At 32.7% G+C, this 21,699-nt stretch overlaps 1 protein-coding gene across 2 annotated transcripts in view; it reads right to left on the bottom strand.

Annotated features, from left to right (window-relative positions):
- Nucleotides 1-614: 614 nt before the first annotated feature.
- Nucleotides 615-21,699, bottom strand: part of TBC1D32 (TBC1 domain family member 32) — a 185,970-nt gene continuing 164,885 nt past the window's right edge. For both annotated transcript variants that reach the window (XM_059941965.1, XM_059941966.1), the window contains 2 exons: nucleotides 11,130-11,318; nucleotides 615-1,461 (listed from right to left, as the gene is read on the bottom strand). In XM_059941965.1, the coding sequence (XP_059797948.1) occupies nucleotides 1,342-1,461; nucleotides 11,130-11,318 (309 nt within the window). In that variant the 3' untranslated portion in view covers nucleotides 615-1,341. The remainder of the gene's footprint in view (nucleotides 1,462-11,129; nucleotides 11,319-21,699) is intronic.

The raw sequence follows: 21,699 nt of genomic DNA, 5'->3' as shown, positions 1-21,699 counted from the left end.
GGAAAAAACAGAAACATGTATTACAGGTTCTGTGGAACAGCTTTTCAAAATTAAGTTTGAAAGTAGACAAAACTTGGTGTTTTGAGTAACCTGGGGCTTTCTTACTTAACTCAAATCAGCCAGAGCTAAAGTGAGCAATATGTCAAATTAACTTGCTCAATTTTCTTTTCTTAACTTTTTCAATGCCCTTTAGGAACACCATTACTGAGAATCTATTGCTGGCATTTACAGCACAAAAACTGATTTTGGAAGGTTGATACTACAATCGCCTAAATATCACAAAACTGAAAATTGTATGGTATGTTATTTCATCATACTAAAAGGAAAAATAGAGTCTGTAGATAAGCCATTTTTGGTTGAAAAAAAAAAAAAGGCTCCAGAATGGTTTTAATGGTTGATTTATATTTAAATATAAGCAATGAATACAAAATGACCTCCACCTATAATTTTTAAAACTTGTTGAAATTGCTGACTGAAAAATTAATAATATTTTTGTGTCTTATCTTTCATATATTAAATGTGATGGTTATAAGAAAATAGAGCCTAGCATATTAATCTCACTGGAGCCGAACCTTCTATTTAAATAAAATAAAACACTGTGTTGGTCATTTAAAATAATTTACAAATCTATTCTCTTTAATGTTTTCAAGTTCAGTACAAATCAAATCTATCATTGAGTAAACCACTTAACAAACGAGAGTCAAATGCATATCAGCATGCAATAACCAATCTATGTTTTAAATGAACCATGTAGAGACTACATTTCATATGAAAAATTATAAATTGATATAGGTATCAAAAGCAATTCCCAGAAAAACAATTATGTCTGACGACAATTTTCTTACCACTTGCCATGATAAATATCATTTGTTCCTCCATATGTAAAATAAGCAGTTATGGTTTTGCTTATTTTCCTTTATATGTAAAGACATAAAAATGAAGAAAACAATCGTCTTCCTTGTCTCTATGGAATCTCTCTGGCTGGTCAATTATTTACAATATTGCTGCTACCTTCCAAACTCATTGGAAAAAATATTTTAATCATCCTGGGAAGAAGGAAATGTAGGTTAAGACTAACTCTTAAACATAAAGAACTATAAGTAAGCTAGATTTGATTCTAAAACAACCTTACACAACAACAAACTTACAAAAATGAATTCACTTCAATTGAGCCAATACCTACTCGAATATACTATTATATTCAAAAACTCTCAGTACTGATTTACAATACTGTGTATTCACAAAGCATATGTTGTTATAGACACAGACAGAAAACAGTTAAGTCCCTCTGTCTCCTTTAAAAATAAATAAAACATAAAATTAAATTGCGTGTTCCATGATCTATGTGCTTTGTACTCTAATGTTCCACATGTCTCTCAGCAGCACTGGTCTGTAGTTTTGTTCCAAAATTTCCATGTATTCAAAGTAATCACTCACTCGAAACCCATGCAGTGCTTCTTCCTGTCAAAAAATAGAGACGTTCATTCGCTTGGGTAAAGACACACAATTCTAAATTAATGAGTTTTAAACAGTTAATGTATCATTTTTTTTTCAGCTATAGATGGGGGTTTTATGTTTCTAATAAATGTGTAACTGCTTTTTTATTTAGTAGGCTATAGGTATATGATAGCAAAAAACCATGTCCCTATGAAACAAGGTTGCCTGTTTTCAAAACCAAAAATGCTTTACAGCTAACAAAAAACAAGATAATGAAATCTTCCTAATATTTAAGATATAATAGTTTCAATTATAGAATGATTGTTCACATTTGTAATTAGTAAAGACTCTAAAGCTTATCAAAGGATACTTATAATATTGCAAGAAATATCAGTTCTACAGCTACTGTTCATAAAATCTCCAACAGTCTGCAATTCATAATGTTGGTACTATGCACGTCTATACTAATTTGGAATTTAATGGTTAGCGTCCCAAATGAGGCACTCAAGAATGAAAAATAGTAGGAGCATCCATTTAGAATCTTAGACACTTTTAGGAAATTTTATGACTATTTCTTTTAGTATCTCCAAATACTCGCTATGCAATGCCTACCCTTCAAGGTAACAACAAAAAAATTCTGCAAAAGAAACATGATCCTTGATTCAATGTAATGTATTATGTTAGAAGTTTTGGAGGTTATAAAAAATTTTGGGCAATTCATGCCTTTCTGGAGAATATAGCTTAAAGGCAAAAGCTACTAACAATAAACAACAATTCAAAAGAATAAAATATAAGATATTATCAGATACCAAATATTGTGTTAGAGACAGTCTGTAGATGAGAAACATCAGTGTAGGGTAGTTACGAAAACATCGCAAATTCTCAGTAAGAATGCATGTTTTTAAAGGCCTCAGATGTCGCTCGCTAATCACTACTAGATTAGTAATAGTTCACAGCTTGCACATAACTTGGGAGAAGAGTACACTTACTTGCCACATACTACCTAAAATCTGGGTAATTTTGGGGAAAAGTTAATTGGTATTTTAAAAAAAAGTATTATTACTGATCTACAAGGCTGATATTATAACTAAGAAAACTAAATAATGTTAAGTTATATGCATAAGATTACACCTTTAAGACTAGAGCTAATACCCTCGAACATAAAAATTTGAACTTTACTCTTAATTTTAAAATACTTGTGATGTTATCCATTGCTTCATTTCTTTATTCATTAACCTCATTCATTCCCTTATTGTATGTAAAGTCCTTGGTTATACAGTGAAGACCCAAAGATGAATGAGACAGGTCTCTGTCTTAACACATTAACAGCTGAGGTATATATCATATCTCCAGTTTTATGTATAAGCAACTGAATCAAAAGATGTTCATCTTATGAATAGCAGAAATACTATGTAAATTTCTCTCTATCAAACATATTTCACTTTGTTCTTTGGGCAAAAAAATAGGATTGAAGTAAGACCAATCTTACTGTTCAAGAATTCACTTTAAACGGTTATAGTTGTAGTCACGGAACTACTTATGAAGTTATCCGTTCTCTTCATTCAAATTATGTGTGATTTGACATTAATCACCCTTTCACTAAAACTATACCTAACTTGGAAAAGAATTAATGTGTTATTCTAACCAGAAGAAAAAAAACCTAATGCCAGAAAAATTGTCTTAGTACATATTCATGATTTTTAAAAGAATGCTTATTGTTCATTAAATGTGAATTACAATAGGAGATGACAGCATTTGAACAATAACTCTAATAATTCTTTCTGGGCAAAAATAAGCAAAACCTATTTTAACATCTTTTAATTATTGCTCCACTTTAATTTAAAAATAAAAACTACCTATGGAGAACCATAGCTACTACTTGGTTTAAAAATACTTTTTTCCTTAAAACATGTTTTTTGAATTATGGCTTCCATTTTGGACATTAATTTTAAAATAAAGAGAAAATACTCTGATAACTATACTGAAGAGACACCCATAAAATGGCAAGTAAAGTTGAGGTCTTATTTCATAAGAGAAAGATAAGGCTATTAAGGTCTTATTTCATAAGGAATTAAATATTCATTTTAAAAGGAATGTTTTTAAATTATATAGATTATTTAAAATTCACAGGCAATTTTAACTCTGAATAAAATTTTAGAATCTTTGAATTCCACTTTGTCTTCAAAGTGGAATGTTTCATTTTATCCTAAATGTTCTCTTATAGCCTTTTCAGTGAATTACTTTTCTTTGTAATTATGACCATTTAGACTGCCAGCTTATCATTCAAGTTATAAAGGACCATTTCCTCAGAATACTGCTTTACCATTTCATTTATAGACATAAGTATATTGGACTCTATATAAAAATATGAATTCCCTTATTCTTTAAATAGGTAGGCATATGTAATTATATAAGGTAACATTATCCCATTTTATATAAACAGTGCACTATTTGTTCAAGTCTTGTTTTAATAAGTTACTTCTGGAGTAGTTTGTCTTGGTTGGGAAGTTCATTATGAGTATATTGCATTTCCTTTTTCTGCCTAATGGCTTTTCAACCAGTGTGCCTTCATTGATTTGCTTTTTTTCATTAATGTTGGGTTTCAAATGTTGAACCATCAGAAAAGCATTAAAAATTACCATCCTAAACCACAATGCTGTGTGTGTATTCAATTATATAATATGACATATACACAGCTTCCCTCTCTCCTTTGTACATAGAATCTAGTTTCAAGTATGTATCCACTGGTTTTCTTTTACTACTGAAAGCACTTAATTAGAAGTTCCGCTGAATTTAGGATTTTTTTAAAGTAAACAGACTGGTCAATGATACACTAGAAAGAGCACAGGATTTGGATTCAGACCAAAAAAGGGTTAAAACTCACCTATATTAGTTACTAGAAGTATGAACCTGGGAAAGTTTACAGATTCTCTAAGCCTCAATTTGACAGAGGCTGAATAACAGCATAAATTGTGTTGTCAGAACTCTTTACCATGAACTATAAAGCCTTATGTGATCTGACTCCTGTCTCATCTCCGACCATTCTTACTCCCTCACCTTGTTTTGGCCATAATGGTCATCTTGACACTTTCTAAGTGGGCCAAGCTCATTCCAACCTCTGAGCCTTTGCACTTGTCTTTCTTCTCATTTAGAAGGATTTTGTACAGAAATCTTTGTATTGCTTTTTTTCCTTTGCTTCATTCAGGTCTCTGATTAGCCTCACTGGGCTAATTAGCCTCAGAGTAGCCTTCACTGGGCTCTTTATCTAAACAGCACCTATGAATCTCACTCTCTGACTCCCTTACTGTGTTTGATTTCTTTATAATAAGATCTATCAATACCTGAAATATTATATATTTATTCACATATTATTTACCTACTGGTAGAATGTTAAGGTCAATTTGGCAAGGCCATGGCCTAGTCTTGTGACTACAACAATGCCTGGAACACAGATGCTGGACAATGGTCAATGAGTGAATGAGCAGTACATGTTAATCCCTTTGCCCAGTGCCTGGCATTCAATAAGCACTCACGGTATTAACGGTGGTCATAATAACATTTTTATTAAACTTTCTCTGAAATGGTTGAGCTAGATTTTCTTGATTGAACTGCCAATTTGTAATGTTAAGTGTGGACAGGCCCATTAAAGATTATTGACTCTAGTCTCTGCTCTTCAACCCTTTACCAAAAATGTAAGAGAACAATTCACTTAAAATATTAAGCTATTACTGTCCTTTCTTGCAACTTCTCAAGAATATGCCTATTATGGAAATCAAGCTATACCTATAATTTCAATCATTATTTTTATCAAAGTTTTCAAAAATAGTTTCCAGCAGAAATGTTTTTAGACCTACTGCAAGCCCTGTAAATTTGGAATTTGAATTGAAGATAAGGACTTTGAGGGTGGTAAATAGATATAAAGCATGAAAAGACGAAGTGTGCTCCCATGACATGCCTTAGTTTTAAGATTTTAGGACCAAGTTTAGGTATTTTCTGATATACCCTTTCCCTAATATTTAATTATTAATGCATTCAAAAGGTGATTTTTAAAAAAAAGATAATAGCTCTTTATAGCGTATGGAGGAAAAAAAGTAAGATATGTCACTTTGGGTTAAATTGGAACAAAGAGTCAACTCATTAGTAATCACCAGGAGGCATATAAAATAAGTTTGGCACAAAAGGTATAGAACTTACTATCCACTAAGGTAACTTAATAAAGGATTCGTATTAATGTCATCTCTCACATAGGAAGCACCAAATTATATAGTTAGAGTTGCATGAGAGAAGGGGTTTTGTGAACTTAGTTCTGCTCTTTACCCTTGCTAGAGATGACCTCTTGGGTGTTACGTCTGAACTATCATATAAAAAAGGATCTTCCTTCCTGGTCAAAGCGGTAGAAACACAAACAACCTGTAAGTCACGTTTCTTCTAGTATATTCTTCCTAGAGTGTTTGGTATAATTAGAAATTCCTGAACCCAATATTCCCCAAACTTCTGAATCCCTCGTGTTCAAGCTTCAAAGGTAACATTTTCACATATTCTAAAGGTTGCAAGCTACTTGAGATTTTATATTAAAATCTGACAACGTAGGCCTCTGTCATGAAAACTCTATCTTAGTAGGTCTGGCAGGAATCTAGGTATATCAGTTTTAATAAGGACCCTAGTGATTTTTAAGATCAGGAAAGTTTAGACAGAAAGTGTAGTTCTGGAGAGAACATAATGTTCTTAAATATTTAGGATAAAGTATGCATTTGTAAAGACTTTAACTCAGCTGAGGGGTACATGGCATATGTGATGACTACAGAGATGATTCAGTTTTGGCTGGGTAAATGAGGGAATAGGCCTTGATCAGATACAACGTAAGAGAATGTTCCTGACATAGATCTGCAGTATATGCCTGGTATTACTACATGATATGATATAATACCAAGATGTCTCAGGAGCTGGAGAAGAAAATGGGAGCAAAAGTGTATAGTCTAGCAATGGATCCAGGAGAAAATCCTGTTTCCTTTGCTGTGTTGTTTGCACATTTTTTCTTAAAAAAAAAAATACAAGAGAAGGATGAACAGGGATGTAGAAACTCAAATAACTGCTTTTTTTTTTTTTTTAAAGCACTTGCAATGTGTCAGATAATGTTCTAGAAATATTTTACAGATATCATCTCATTTAGTTCCTCAACAACTCTATGTGATAGGTATTATTTCATGCCCAGTTAAACAGATGAGAAAACTGAGGCATGGAGAGGTAAGCAACATGCCCAAGCTTACACAGAGTGGCAGAATTTAACTTGAGGTGGACTCAAGTGATATAAGGTCAATGCAGAAAACATAACTGAAAACCACAGTTGAATAATACTGAGCATGTTGTGTTTGATCCTTTGGATGGTGAATTATTTTTAATACTATAAACACTTTTGTCTTTTGAGAGCTTAGTATACATTTATTTATTTATTTATTTATTTATTTTTCAGTCTGATCTCCATTTCTTACCCTGTCAACATGCTCAGGTAACCACAGCTGCAATAGTAACAACAAAAAAAACCCTCTTGACAATTTACTGATGGGTTGAAATTAATCTTATTTTTACACAATTATAAATTGCTTTTGCCATAATATGCAGGATTTAGTTGAAGCATTTTAATTAAGTATTTTGAGTCTTCACCGACTGATTTTCACTGGAAGGCAATCTTCTCCTAGCCTGGCATTTCAGTGATGTTTGTCCCCAGGTTGAATTCATAAACTAAAACCTAGATTGCTGTCAGCGTATTACCATGCAGAGGAATGTTATACAGCCAGTCTGCTAAAACAGTGGGTCTTCTGAAGTACTATCAAAGTAATTCTCCCTACACTTGTTGATTGTGTGTGGGTGGGTGCATGACAGAGAGAGAGAGAGAGAGAGAGAGAGAGAGAGATCCATCCATTAAAAACAAACCAACCCAACTTTAGACTTTCAAGTCTGAGATATTTGAGAATATTTATTTTGTCGGATGATGCTTTTGTTTCTGAATGTTTGATGCCTACAGATTTTCTGAACCATCATCTGTCACAGAAAAACGTTAGGTCCAAGGACTAAGCTCTTCAGCACACCTTTAGAAGTTGCCTTCTAGGTCAGCACTAATCTATCAGTCACCACAGTGTGGGAATAACGCACTTAGCTTCTCTATTATCCAACCCACATTCTTGTTGTGTCTAAAAAGATATTGTGAAAAACTCAGACAATACCTTGCTGATAAACTTATACCCATGGCATTCATCTAATCTTTTAGTGGTTTAATCAAATGAGGAAACATAAACAAGTTTTATTGCTTGCTTGGTTTTTTTTTTTTAGTAAACCTGGGTTAAGAAATTTCAAGTCATCTTTTTAATATACTGATCATGAAGAATTGTTCAGTGGCCTACCAGAAACTCAAACACTGAGTCTAGATTCAATTACCTGATTTAAAATCTTGAGCCTAAACCAAAGTGAATACAGAATGGGTTGGTATTTTGTCTATACACATGCTTCAGACAGATTTTTATTCCTAAAGTAATATTTCCAACATGCCCCTTCTGTCAGTACATGAAACTTAAAACCGGGAAAAGAACTGCGTATTTTCAATCTTCTGGAATCATCTCATTATCTCAAGTTTCTCGGGATAACTGATAATACTGTAACTGAAAACATGTTTGTGGTTTTCCAGTATTTTGGAAACTAATTCAATTGGGCCTGATTATTTGAACTTATTTACCACAGTCAGATGCTTGTTCTATCCATTTTTATATAATGATTAATATCCTCCTTTTAAAAAGTAGTTTTATTACAAAAGAAGCATGGGCCCATTCTTCAAAAATTCAAAAAAAAAAAAGCCCACATAAATATACACAATAAAAAGTAAAAGTCCCCTGTTTTACTCTTCCTCCTCTTTCCTCTCAGAAGCAGTCATTATTAAATATGTAGAGTCAGGGCACAACATGTAATCAACGTAAGAATATTATTATGGCTGTGGTATGTAGTTATATGGAGAATTATTGATAAATTTTTTTCCTTTTGTACAAGTCTGAGATTTTGGATCAGGTATAAAACATAATTTCCAAGGTTTAATCTCCCTAATGGTAGTTTAATGAGGACTTTTAAAATCATATATCTTTCTGACTGGGGGGATCTTTTGAGGGAAGGAAGAATAAAAATCACTTCCTTAATCAAAATTTCATGATTGGGTAATATGTGAATAAGTGAAAAATAGTATACATATGTTTATATCCCTTGCAAAGAAGAGATTGTAACAGGGCTTAATGGAGTACTTAAAGGGGTATGTAAATGCATATTTAAAAATAAACTACATTGGAATTTATCTCACAAGAAAAATACCCACCAAAAGAAATCAGTGACCGTGAGACCTACCTGCTGAAAATAAAGTGAAGTCACAGTAATAGAAAGGTATTAGAAAGGCATTTTTCCTAATACCTCAGATGAATGCAAATAGCAGGAGTAAGAAGTAAGGTTAGTTCCAGGACAAGTGCTAAAATTAATTCTTTGCCAACATGTTCTTAGTTTGGATTTAAACCAATTCAATTAATATTTTAGAAATTTAAATAGGACTTAGGTAGTAAAGATAATCTTTTTACCCTCACTTTAAAATTCTTTAAATTTAAGTTTTAAATTGATAACATTATGCTCAGAACACAACAGAGTTCTGGAAATATTTAAAGAGGTCACCATTTGTAAACCCTATTATAATTTTTCCTGGCAGTAATCAAGAAAGGGATGAAACTGCAATAATCACCAACATCAAACAGATTTAAAGGTGATGAAATATAAGGATATCCTTCTAATAGAAAGGAAGATGTTAGTAATGTTTGTTACTCAATGTGAATAAAAACTAAGTTCATTCATCTTTCCCTTTATATTTATTTACATTCTTTGTTTGCTCTATCAACAAATATTTATTGAGCACCTGCTCTGTGTCAGGTGCTGTTCAAGGCACTGAAAAATACATTAGTGAACGAGATAGACAAAACCACAATCCTGGGGCTTCCCTGGTGGCGCAGTGGTTGAGAATCTGCCTGCTAATGCAGGGGACGCGGGTTCGAGCCCTGGTCTGGGAAGATCCCACATGCCACGGAGTGGCTGGGCCCGTGAGCCACGACTACTGAGCCTGCGCGTCTGGAGCCTGTGCCCCGCAACGGGAGGGGCCGCGATAGTGAGAGGCCCGCGCACTGCGATGAAGAGCGGTCCCCGCACCGCGATGAAGAGTGGCCCCCGCTTGCCGCAACTGGAGAAAGCCCTCGCACGAACCGAGGACCCAACACAGCCATAAATAAATAAATAAATAAATAAAGTAAAAAAAAAAAAAAAAAAAAAAAAAAAAAAAAACCACAATCCTTGTGGAACTTACACATTATACTGGGGAAGACTGACAAAACATATCTAAAATAATTTCATCCAGTGACAAACACTATAAGAGAAACTAAAGTAGGATACGAGGTTAGAGAATTATAGGTTAGGAGATATAAAAATATAAGAGTTTGGGGAAATTTCAGACTCTGAAATCTCTATAACTGACCATTGCAACTAATGAAAATGTCCCTTACTGAAAAGGAAGCCACATTTTGTCCTCAACATAATTCTCATTTACTTAACCATCCCTGTTCTCCAAATTACCTCTTACAGACCACTTTTTTCTTTTTCTACCTAAGTTTTCCTTCTACATGTATGACCGTTGTCTTGTTATACTTTATTTCATTAAGAATGTTTCTAAGATCATAATTCTATTGATATATGTAGGAAGTTTGAGACCTTTTGAATTCAGTATTTATGAAGTAAAAATCCTTGATAGTTTCACAATCTTAAATGATCAATAACATGTACTTACAAAAAATCATCATTAAATGAAAAATAACTGATAAGTATCTAATGGTAAAGAATAAAGACAAAATTAATTCACGTAGAAATTATCTGTCCACCTAGAACAAACCTAATGTTGGTTTTGGTGTATGTATGCATATCGTGCATATGTGTGTCTGAGGGTAGCAGGGGGAGGGAAACATATTTTAAATTCAAGGAAAGATTTTAACTTAAAACAAAAAGTTGGATTTCCAGCCAGAATCACACATAGGGTTATATTTATATATCTTGTATTTTCTAAAGTCCAGAGCTTCAAAAGTCCCAATATTGTGAGAAAGAAAGCAGCTATATCTTGCTTTAAAATATTAACTTATATATAGTAGTGACTTTTTAAAAAGAGTGTTATGATAGAATCTTTCATGGAACTCTTTTATAAAAATATTTGATAGTTTAGAAAAATATGAAGGTATAAGAAAATTACATTAAATGTTTTTAAAAAATATCAAAGCTCTGTATTAACACACAGTAACTTGAACTTTTATTGACTAAATAAGATATAGGAATATCCAAAAAAAAAAAAAAGCCCTTTTGGCACAGCATACTGGCTGAAAGCAAAATTTTGTAGCCAGGCAGCTTAACTTCATATCCTAGGCCCACCACTCTCTAGCACCACTCACCAGCTGTAAAATCTTGGGTAATTTACTTAACTCGGTGCCTCGGTTTCCTCATCTCTAAAATAAATACCTACCTCTCAAGGTTGTTTTTAGGATTTCATGAGTGTCTAGAAAAATATCTGGCATTAGACACCCCATCAAAGTTGACCATTAACTTTCAGCCAAAATTTTTCCTCTAGAAGTAAAGTTACTTACTTTTAGGAAAACCTGCAGATCTTGAGTCTGAGTGTGCTGTAGAATGTCTTGTTGTAGATGTTTGAATATAGCTATACAGATATATACTTGATAATCAGGACCAAGGAAAACACAAGTAGCAATATAATGGCAGATTTCTATCCAATCTAAATAATTCCAAAAACACTCAGTTATCCATTGCAGGCAAATCTAGGGGAAAAAAAAAAAAAAGAATTTAGTTCATTAGAAAACTTATAAAGCCATATTTGACTTTTAAAAAACAGTACCCAATAACTCACACAAAACCAATGAAGAGCTTAGCATTTAGTCAAAATAGAAAGACATTTTGCATACAAGAAGCCTAATAAGGATGCTTCACCTATTTGCCTAATGTGTGAGAAAAGTTTCATGGCCTTAGGATTCAGGACTTAGGGGTAACTGATGGTGTTCACACTGTTCATATGCTATTGCTAAACGCCTTCTTTAGTCATATTTTCCTCCTCTTACCATAACACCAGTCTGCTCTCTACAGATAACAAATGCTGAGACTATTTTAATTCAGAGATGGGAGCTTTTTCTATCCTACCTATAATCACAGATGTATAATTATGCAGATGACGATTGCTAAATATGCAAATGGACTCTTGCTGAATCAGAAAACAATTTAAACCAACTAGAATTATATAACATAAAAACTGAGAGCTAATGAATAGAATTCAAAAATGAGACTTTTTACAAAAATCATTTACTTTACTTTCTGAATAATATTTTTCAGATTATAAAAGCAATACATACCCATCACAAAAACAAACAGAAAACTTAAAAAAAAATACAGTGATTAACATTGTTAATATTTTGGTACATTAATGTTGCAGGTGGAATTGTGTCTTCCCTCAAAAATATGTCAAAGTCCTAAACCCCAGGACCTATGAATGTGACATTATTTGAAAACAGTGTCTTCACAGAGGTAATCAAGTTAAAATGAGGTCATTAGGGTGAACCCTATTCCAATATGACTGGTATCAAGGAAACTGAACAATCTGAACACACACAGAAGGCAGACGTTGAAAGGACACACGTGGAGAATGTCACGTGAAGACAGAAGATTGGAGTGATGCATTATAAGCCAAGAAATATCTAAGGTTACCAGAAGCTAGGAGAGAGCCATCAAACAGTTCTTTCCCCAGTGCCTTCAAAGGGAACAGAGCCTTGCCAACACTTTTATCCCCCAAAACTATGAGATGATAAATTTCTGTTGTTTTAAGTTACTGACTTTGTAGTACTTTGATACTACAGTCCTGGGAAACTAAGACAATTACTTTCCAATCTTTTTATTTTTATTTATGATTTACAATTTACCACTGAGGTTGGCATGCAAAGTTCATCACCAACTTCCACTGCCTAATCAAGTATCCACACAGTATGGCTCAGCTGCCCTGGGGAGGAAATATCATATCTCTTGCTCCTACTTGACTAGATGGCTTGAAAGAGTCAGTGGTTCTTTGACTAGAAGCAAAACGTTTTTAATTCCCTAATGCACTGCTGCCAGGCTTCTGTCTGTTCTTTGCTACAGATGTTAATACCAATCAACTTAGGACCATGCTTTGTTAATGAAAATGAGAGACTCTGGATGAATGAAGAAGGAGAAACAACCGAAGAGTGAAAATTAATACAAATGATCCAGGTAGCCAGAGAAAGCAGTTCCCATTCAGTTGTCAGCTTCATAGGTGACTAGCAAGTCGACAGTAATGAAGGGGTAACAGTTTCTATCTTCTTTCTAGTTGGCCTGACTATTCTACAGGTTGAATGGTGTGGAACTGTTGATCGTCAACTCATTTTGACCTTTAAGCCTAGCAATTTTATATGATTCAAACACAGATATCCGAAGTCAAAATACTTATTTATCCATAAAGCTTTACCCATATTGGTTAAAAAAAGTTGCCCCCAAATCTGCAATTACTTATTTATTATACATAGTTTCTAATGCAGTGGCAACTTCCTGGCACTTACACAACGTTCAAGCACTGTTTTCTATACAATGTCTATTTTTTTCCATTAAAGGGAGAATAATACCAGCCTTTTCTACACATGGGAAATTTAGGAAAGGGAAAAAGAGAGATTATAATTGAAAGCACATTGAAAATATATCAAGTGCTATGTAAATGTTATTCTATAACAAAGGTACAAATGTTTATTATTTAACAAACATTTATGTACCTAATCTAGAAGTGTTATAATTCTTCTGTGAACAAAAGACAGTTAGTTCCTGCTCTCATAGGACTTATATTTAAAGAGGAGACATACACTTTTTAAATATATGACCTTCTTCACTTGGTAGGAACTGTATCTGCTATTGCTATTATATGTGTAAGATACTCCAGAATTATTAAATTGTAATAGAATTCTAAAACACTATTTCCCTGGAAGAATGCTGAACCATGAGTTATAGTTTTTAATTCTTAAGGAAGTAACTTCTCTATATTTATAAAATGAAATAGTCCGTGAATCAGCTGACAGTCTAGGACTCCAACAGGACAAAAGAAATAGTATGTGTCCAAATAGACATGAACTTTTTTCTGTAACATTTTTATTATGGAATTATTCCAAATATACATAAAAGGAAAAAAGCAGTACATGAACCAGATCCATCAAAGCTTCAAAATTCTGACTGGTTGATATGTCTGAAGTCCATTTTCCTGTATAGGATCCCCCTCTTTAAAAATTTTAAGATAAAACACATCGTAAGTTGCTATATGTTACATCTGTGTTTGCTTTAAAACAAACTGAATCAATTTTTCATTTCATTTACCACACACAACAAAAACAATAATCCAGAATAATAATACCAACATGACCACAAGCAATATGATTACTTAAAACAGTAGTATTTTTGCTGTTTTATTTGTCATTTAGACAACGTATTACTTGGCATGTACAGTCAAATTACTGTGTTTTAGAGTGCCTTTTAGGGTGTGGAGAAAAAGAAACCCTCCTATACTGTTGGTGGGAATGTAAACTGGTGCAGACACTATGGAGAACAGTATGGAGGTTCCGTAAAAACTAAAAATAGAGCTACCATATGATCCAGCAATCCTACTCCTGGGCATATATCTGGAGAAAACCCTAATTTGAAAACATACATGCACCCCGATGTTCACTGCAGCACTATTTACAATAGCCAAGACATGGAAGCAACCTAAGTGTCCATCGACAGATGAATAGATAACGAAGATGTGGCACATATACACAATGGAATATTACTCAGCCATAAAAAAGAATGAAATAATGCCATTTGCAGCAACATGGATGGACCTAGAGATTATCACACTAAGTGAAATAAGTCAGACAGAGAAAGACAACTATCATATGGTATCACTTATATGTGGAATCTAAAAAAAAACGATATAAATGAACTTATTTACAAAACAGAGACTCACAGACATAGAAAACAAACTTATGGTTACCAGAGGGGATAACAGCAGGTGCGGGAGATAAATTAGGAGTTTGGGATTAACATATACACACTACTATATATAAAATAGGTAAACGACAAGGACCTACTGTAGAGCACAGGGAAATATATTCAATGTCTTGTAATAACTTATAATGGAAAAGATTCTGAAAATAACATATATATATATATATACACACATATATACACACACACACACACATATATGTATGTATAACTGAATCACTTACACAACACCGTAAATTAACTATAATTTAAAAATGGTTAAAAAAAATAAAGTGCCTCTTATAAGGTTATACTATCAAGTGGGTACTGTTAGGTTCATTTAATTATATGTATTTATATTATTATATGAACTATTTAAATGACTCCAAAGTAAAAAGACAAAGTAAGGTATATTACCTGACTCTTCAGCTTATTCTTTTCCCTATCCCTATAAGAAATCATTTAACAAAATATGATATATTCTTTCATGTTTTTAATATAAGGATATTTGTACATGTATTTATATCTCCACCCTTTCTCATACAAATAGTAATGAACTAAACACTCTTTTTTGTCTCCACCTTTTTCTCACTTAACAGAAGATCTTGTATATCACTCTATGGCAATATACAGAGGTACTTCTCATTCATTTTTATAACTGCATAGGGCTACCCTGTGGATAAACCATAACTCATTCAACAATCCCCTATTTATGGACACTTGCATTATTTCTAGTCTTTTGATACTATATGCTATAAAAACATATTTGTACACATATGTTTTCAAAATTTTTGTCTGTGTATCTCTGGGATAGATTTCTATAAATGAGACTGCTGGATGAAAGGGTAAATGCACATATGTTTTTGCTAGATACTGCCAAATTCCCTCTTATAATAAGTCTCAAAAATACACTATATTTTCAAAACCAAGCAGTTGAGGCCTTACAGTCATTGAGAAAATATTATTAGTAGTTTATGGAATAGGTTACAAAGAAAGTGAAGCAAACTAATTATGTTTTTATAGTAAACCAATGTTCCTTACACTGCATTATAATTTGAAACATTTGAATGTCTTTTTAGGATAAAGAGGGGGGAAAATCACTTATACAATATGCATCAAAACGTACCATAGCCTTCCTAGAAAATTTTGCTCCTTAATCATACTTAAGCTTATGCCAAAGCACATTAAGATGCAACACTGAGATAAATATAATTATTTTATCTGAGGTAAATTATTCTCACTTGTATCTAGATATAAAAAAAAAACAATCTTCAAAACATTTACTTAATTCTTAAGAAAAAACATCGGTTAGAACAATTACTTATGGATACCTGATTAAGTCAAAATAGGTATGCTCTAAATGATCAAGTTTTATGATACAAAGACACTATTTTTAACAGCTCTTCTGGCATTATTTGTTCATCATAGAAAGAATATTAGTAAAGTAAGATGTGGTTTAAAGTGAAGTCCTCACTATCAGGGTGATATCAGTAAGTCAATTAACTCACTTCACTGATCCTGAATTTCTCCATTTGTCATGAAGTTAAAATTTTAAATGAAATAAGATCTGGAAACACACTTTTTATACTGCAAAAAGTTGTTATAAATAAAAAGATACTATTTTTGTTGCACTTCTAGACAAGACACTGTGTCAGACACTTAAATGACTTGAAGATAGGTCAGGCACACATACCTTTAAGGAACTTCAACTAGTAAGAAAGAGGTAAACACACAAATAATGATTCCACAAAGAAAAAGATATATTTCTACCAGAAGAATAATACAGAAACTGCAAACAAATTCAAAGCAGAATCATCTACTTGTAGGTGATCCAAAAAGCTTCCATTTGGACAGACATCAAGGATAAATACCTGACAAGTAAAGATGGGGCACAAGGAGGGAGAAGGTATCATTTCAAGTAGCAACATCAACAACGTGAGGAAAGGGAAAGCTTGGGGACATGCACATTTATGAATGTGACTGAACAAGGGGCATTCCCAGTCTTGAAATTTAGCTTTACATTTGTATAATTTTGCATTTTACAAAAGCACTATGTCACAAAATATGAAATAATAAAACAGTTTTCTTTAATCCTGCTTTCATGGTGGGGGTAAATATATTTGGAGGATTATCCATGCTAGCCCACTTGCTGACACAGTATAGTACAATAATCACTGATATGCAGAATGACAACCCCAAGGAAAAAAAGGTAAATCATTAAAGATGAAGGGTACTTCTTAAAGCACGAAAATTACTAAAATACAATAAAGTTTTTTTTAACCATAGAATAAAATTGGTCAAAAAGTTAGAACATGTGATTTTCTGTTCATTTAAAAAGAAAGAATATATATTTGAATTTTGATTTTCCTTCCAATCTCAGTTACTCAAACTCTAATCAACAAATATATATTTCTAACTACATTTAATTTTTTGTATTCTAGTTAAGCTTATTATTTTTACTCTAGAGATCTGTATATTTTATTTAGCAACCTGCTCACAAATTCCTTCATTAATCAACCAATCCCTTAGTGTCTATAAATACGCAACTTCAAAAAGCACCGCTCTTAATTAGATCAGAATGAATAAGCTTTGAAATACAAAATTTGTACCCAAATAATTACTTAACCACCTATACCTACTTAAAAGTTGTTCTCATAGTTCATAATTAGCAATAGAACGGCAAATAATATAAACAAAGCAATGATACACACTTCTTAAGGCACAAAATGATTAGCTCACATAAGGAGCCATTAAAAAGGCATTTTTACATTAGATAAATTTAAGAAACATACTAACATTACTACTCAGAAATAATGCAGTAGTTCTTATTAGGTAAACCTGCTACATGTATGCAGTTTCAAATTGATAAACATGTATCAAATTGTTAGAGATGCCAAAATGATAAAGAGGTACCAAATTGATATAGTGGGGCCTTAGGTATTACAAGCTTTTCCCCACAGTTTTTAGTAGTCCATTCTTAAAGGTTATATGTTAGCAATTTAATAAATGATTGGAGATATAAGACAATATACATCATATTAATCAAGACTAGAATGACACAAGGAACTCTCAGGAACATATTGCTCCCTGGCTTGAATTATTAAAAAAAATAGAAAGAATGGATTGTTGAGCTTATAGTAAATATTTAAGTAACTACTTCCAAGCAGAATTAAACATTTTCTGTTTCAAAATTCTCAGAAGTGTTTTAGGTACATACACAGTAAGAGCTAGAATTGGCACAGAAAGAATTGGCTTTTCCACTACAGGCAATTCCTCTGTTATATTTAGACTTCTTATTAAACTTCAGGAAATTTAAAATTCAGCAGGCAGAGTAACCTGATGCAAATAGATGTAATAAATGACATAAGGTCTCTTCAAAATAAGTATAAAGGCACATATATAATGTCAGGAACTATATTGTCTAGTTAAAAGAAAAAGACCTCCAGTAGGACAAATCCAAAGGAATGCTAGGATAGTTTACTATTAAAAAATCTATCAACATGTCCTATAAACAGGTCAAATAAGTTCCAAGATCAAGATAATCTTAACAATAAAAGAACTTGACAAAATTCAACATTCTCACTTGATTAAAAGAAAGAAATCAAAATTCAATACCTTACACAGACTAGAAATATTCTTCCATAGCATGACAGGGAAAAATACTCTCCATAAATAGTTACTACTTAATGGTGAAATGCTGGATGATCTCCCAGTAATCATTCAAGTCTAAAACAAGTAAGTCACTATTACTTAGTATTATAGTGGAAAATTTTCCAAAAATTTTTTGTTGAAGTATAGTTGACTTAAAATGTTATATTAGTTTCAGGTGTATAACACAGTAATTTGATATTTTTACAGAGTATACTCCATATAAAGTTATTCTACAATACTGACTATATTTCCTATGCTGTAACATTTCATACTTAGTCGTGTGCACTTCTTAATACCCTTCACCTATTTTGCCCCTCCACTCAACCCTCTCCCCTCTCTGGTAACTACTAGATTGTTCTCTGTATCTGTGAGTCTGCTTCTGATTTGTTATATATGCACCTGAATGTTCATATTCAGCACTATTTATGATAGCCAAGATATGGAAGCAAAATAAGTGTCCATCAACAGATAAACTGGATAGAAGAAGATGTGGTATATATATATATATATATATATATATATATATATATATATATATATATATATATATATATATATATATACACACACACAATGGAATATTATTCAGCCATAAAAAAGAATAAAATTTTGCCATTTGGGACAACATGGGATGGACCTGGAGGGTATTATGCTTAATGAAAAATTACATAATTTAAAAAAGAATGAAGTAGAAATAAAGTACATTAGAAGGTTGGAGGAAAAAATTAACAAAAATCTAGAAAAAACATATAACCAAATCAACATACAGAAGCTAATGACTTTACTAGTTATTAATAATAACCAAAGAGAAAATAAAACTGAAAAAGAGATCAAGCTAAACTAATTAGAAATATCTGTGAGAAATGTACTACACCTCTTTGGAAAAAGCTTTACAACTTTAGTAAAATATAACATAAAGAAAATAAATGTCAAAACTCACCATGTTCCTAGATAGGAAGGTTGAGTACAGTGAGGATCTATAGTTTAACATAATAGCAATCTAAATTTCAAACTCAAATGCCCACTTTGAACTGGGAAAAATAACCTTAAAGTGCACATAGAGGAACCATTAGGTAGAAATAGCTAAACTAACTTTTTAAGGACAGAGTTAGGAAGGAAATGATAGGCTTACTCTTACCCCACTTTAAGACACAATATAAAGTTACAATAAGTAAAATACAATACTAACTAAGTAAATAGCCAATATATTACAAAAGTAAATATGTAAAATATTTATTACTCAAGAATTGAAGAGATTTGGAGAGTGGTAGTTACTTTTAAAGACTATTTACAAGTTAATAGGAAACACTAAGACAGGTGGGCAATTAATAAAAAGATACATCTAGTTAACAAAGCTATGGAATTATAATCAACCATATTAATGTTTAAAAAACTCCCCAAACCCCCCAAATTTTAAAAATTTAGCAATTAGTTTTGAAAAAGCCAAATACGCAGTCCTGAAGAACAGACAGTCTCTTCATTTTTCTTAGAACAAAAATCAAAACAATTTGATAATATGCATCAAGAGCCTTAAAAGTGTTCATATCTTTTTGATTAAGTATTTCTACCTTCTGGGACTCTGACCTAAAGATTCTAAAATTAGAAAAAAGGTTTAAGTTCTACAATATTAAATTTGAGCCTGATAACATAGTGAAGAAACAATCCACATTCCACCAATGAAGGACTAACTATGCACAGGAGGGAGACATCTGGGGCTACTGCATATGACCACATTTCCAATTCCAGGCCCTCAAAAAACCATTAAACCTTCCCAGTACCCCAAAAGCAGAGACAAGAACGTTTACTATTAGATAAGATACAGTATCTCACATACCAGATACACAGTGGTGATAAGAATTCTTGCCCTTAGTTACCCTACTTAATCCTTACAGAAGCCTTATGAAGGAGATATTATCATTGCCATTAAAAATGCAAATGGTAATCAAAAGAAAGCTGGAGTACCAATTCTCACATCAGACAAAATAGACGTTAAAATAAAGACTATTACAAGAGACAAAGAAGGACACTACATAATGATTAAGGGATCAATCCAAGAAGAAGATAATAACAATTGTAAATATTTATGCACCCAACATAGGAGCACCTCAATACATAAGGCAAATGCTAACAGCCATAAAAGGGGAAATTGACAGCAACACAATCATAGTAGGGGACTTTAAAACCCCACTTTCACCAATGGACAGACCATCCAAAATGAAAACAAATAAGGAAACATAAGCTTTAAATGACACATGAAACAAGATGGACTTAATTGATATTTATAGGACATTCCACCAAAAAAACAACAGACTAAACTTTCTTCTCAAGTGCTCAAGGAAAATTCTCCAGGATAGATCATATCTTGGGTCAGAAATCAAGCCCTGGTAAATTTAAGAAAACTGAAATCGTATCAAGTATCTTTTCCAACCACAACACTATGAGACTAGATATCAATTACAGGAAAAAATCTGTAACAAATACAAACACATGTAGGCTAAACAATACACTACTAAATAACCAAGAGGTCACTGAAGAAATCAAAGAGGAAATCGAAAAATACTTAGAAACAAATGACAATGAAAACACAATGACCCAAAACCTACGGGATGCAGCAAAAGCAGTTCTAAGAGGGAAGTTTATAGCAACACAATTCTACCTCAAGAAACATCTCCAATCAACAACCTAACCTTATACCTAAAGCAAATAGAGAAAGAAGAACAAAAAACCCCCAAAGTTAGCAGAAGGAAAGATATCATAAAGATCAGATTAGAAATAAATGAAAAAGAAATGAAGGAAACAATAGCAAAGAACAATAAAACTAAAAGCTGGTTCTTTGAGAAGATAAAGAAAATTGATAAACCATCAGCCAGACTCATCAAGAAAAAAAGGGAGAAGACTCAAATCAACAGAATTAGAAATGAAAAAGAAGAAGTAACAACTGACACTACAGAAATACAAAGAATCATGATACACTACTACAAGCAACTATATGCCAATAAAATGGACAACCTGGAAGAAATGGACAAATTCTTAGAAGAGCACAATCTTCCGAGACTGAACCAGGAAGAAATAGAAAATATAAACAGACCAATCACAAGCACTGAAATTGAAACTGTGATTAAAAATCTTCCAACAAACAAAAGCCCACCACCAATGGCTTCACAGGCGAATTCTATCAACATTTAGAGAAGAGCTAACACCTATCCTTCTCAAACTCTTCCAAAATATAGCAGAGGGAGGAACACTCCCAAATTCATTCTGCGAGGCCACCATCACCGATACCAAAACCAGACAAAGATGTCACAAAGAAAGAAAACTACAGGCCAATATCACTGATGAACAAACATGCAAAAATCCTCAGCAACATACTAGCAAACAGAATACAACAGCACATTAAAAGGATCATACACCATGATCAAGTGGGGTTTATCCCACGGATGCAAGGATTCTTCAGTATACTCAAATCAATCAATGTGATACACG

This window comes from Balaenoptera ricei, chromosome 12, assembly GCF_028023285.1.
Source record: "Balaenoptera ricei isolate mBalRic1 chromosome 12, mBalRic1.hap2, whole genome shotgun sequence".
NCBI lineage: Eukaryota > Metazoa > Chordata > Mammalia > Artiodactyla > Balaenopteridae > Balaenoptera > Balaenoptera ricei.
This window is presented reverse-complemented; position numbering and strand designations above follow the sequence as displayed.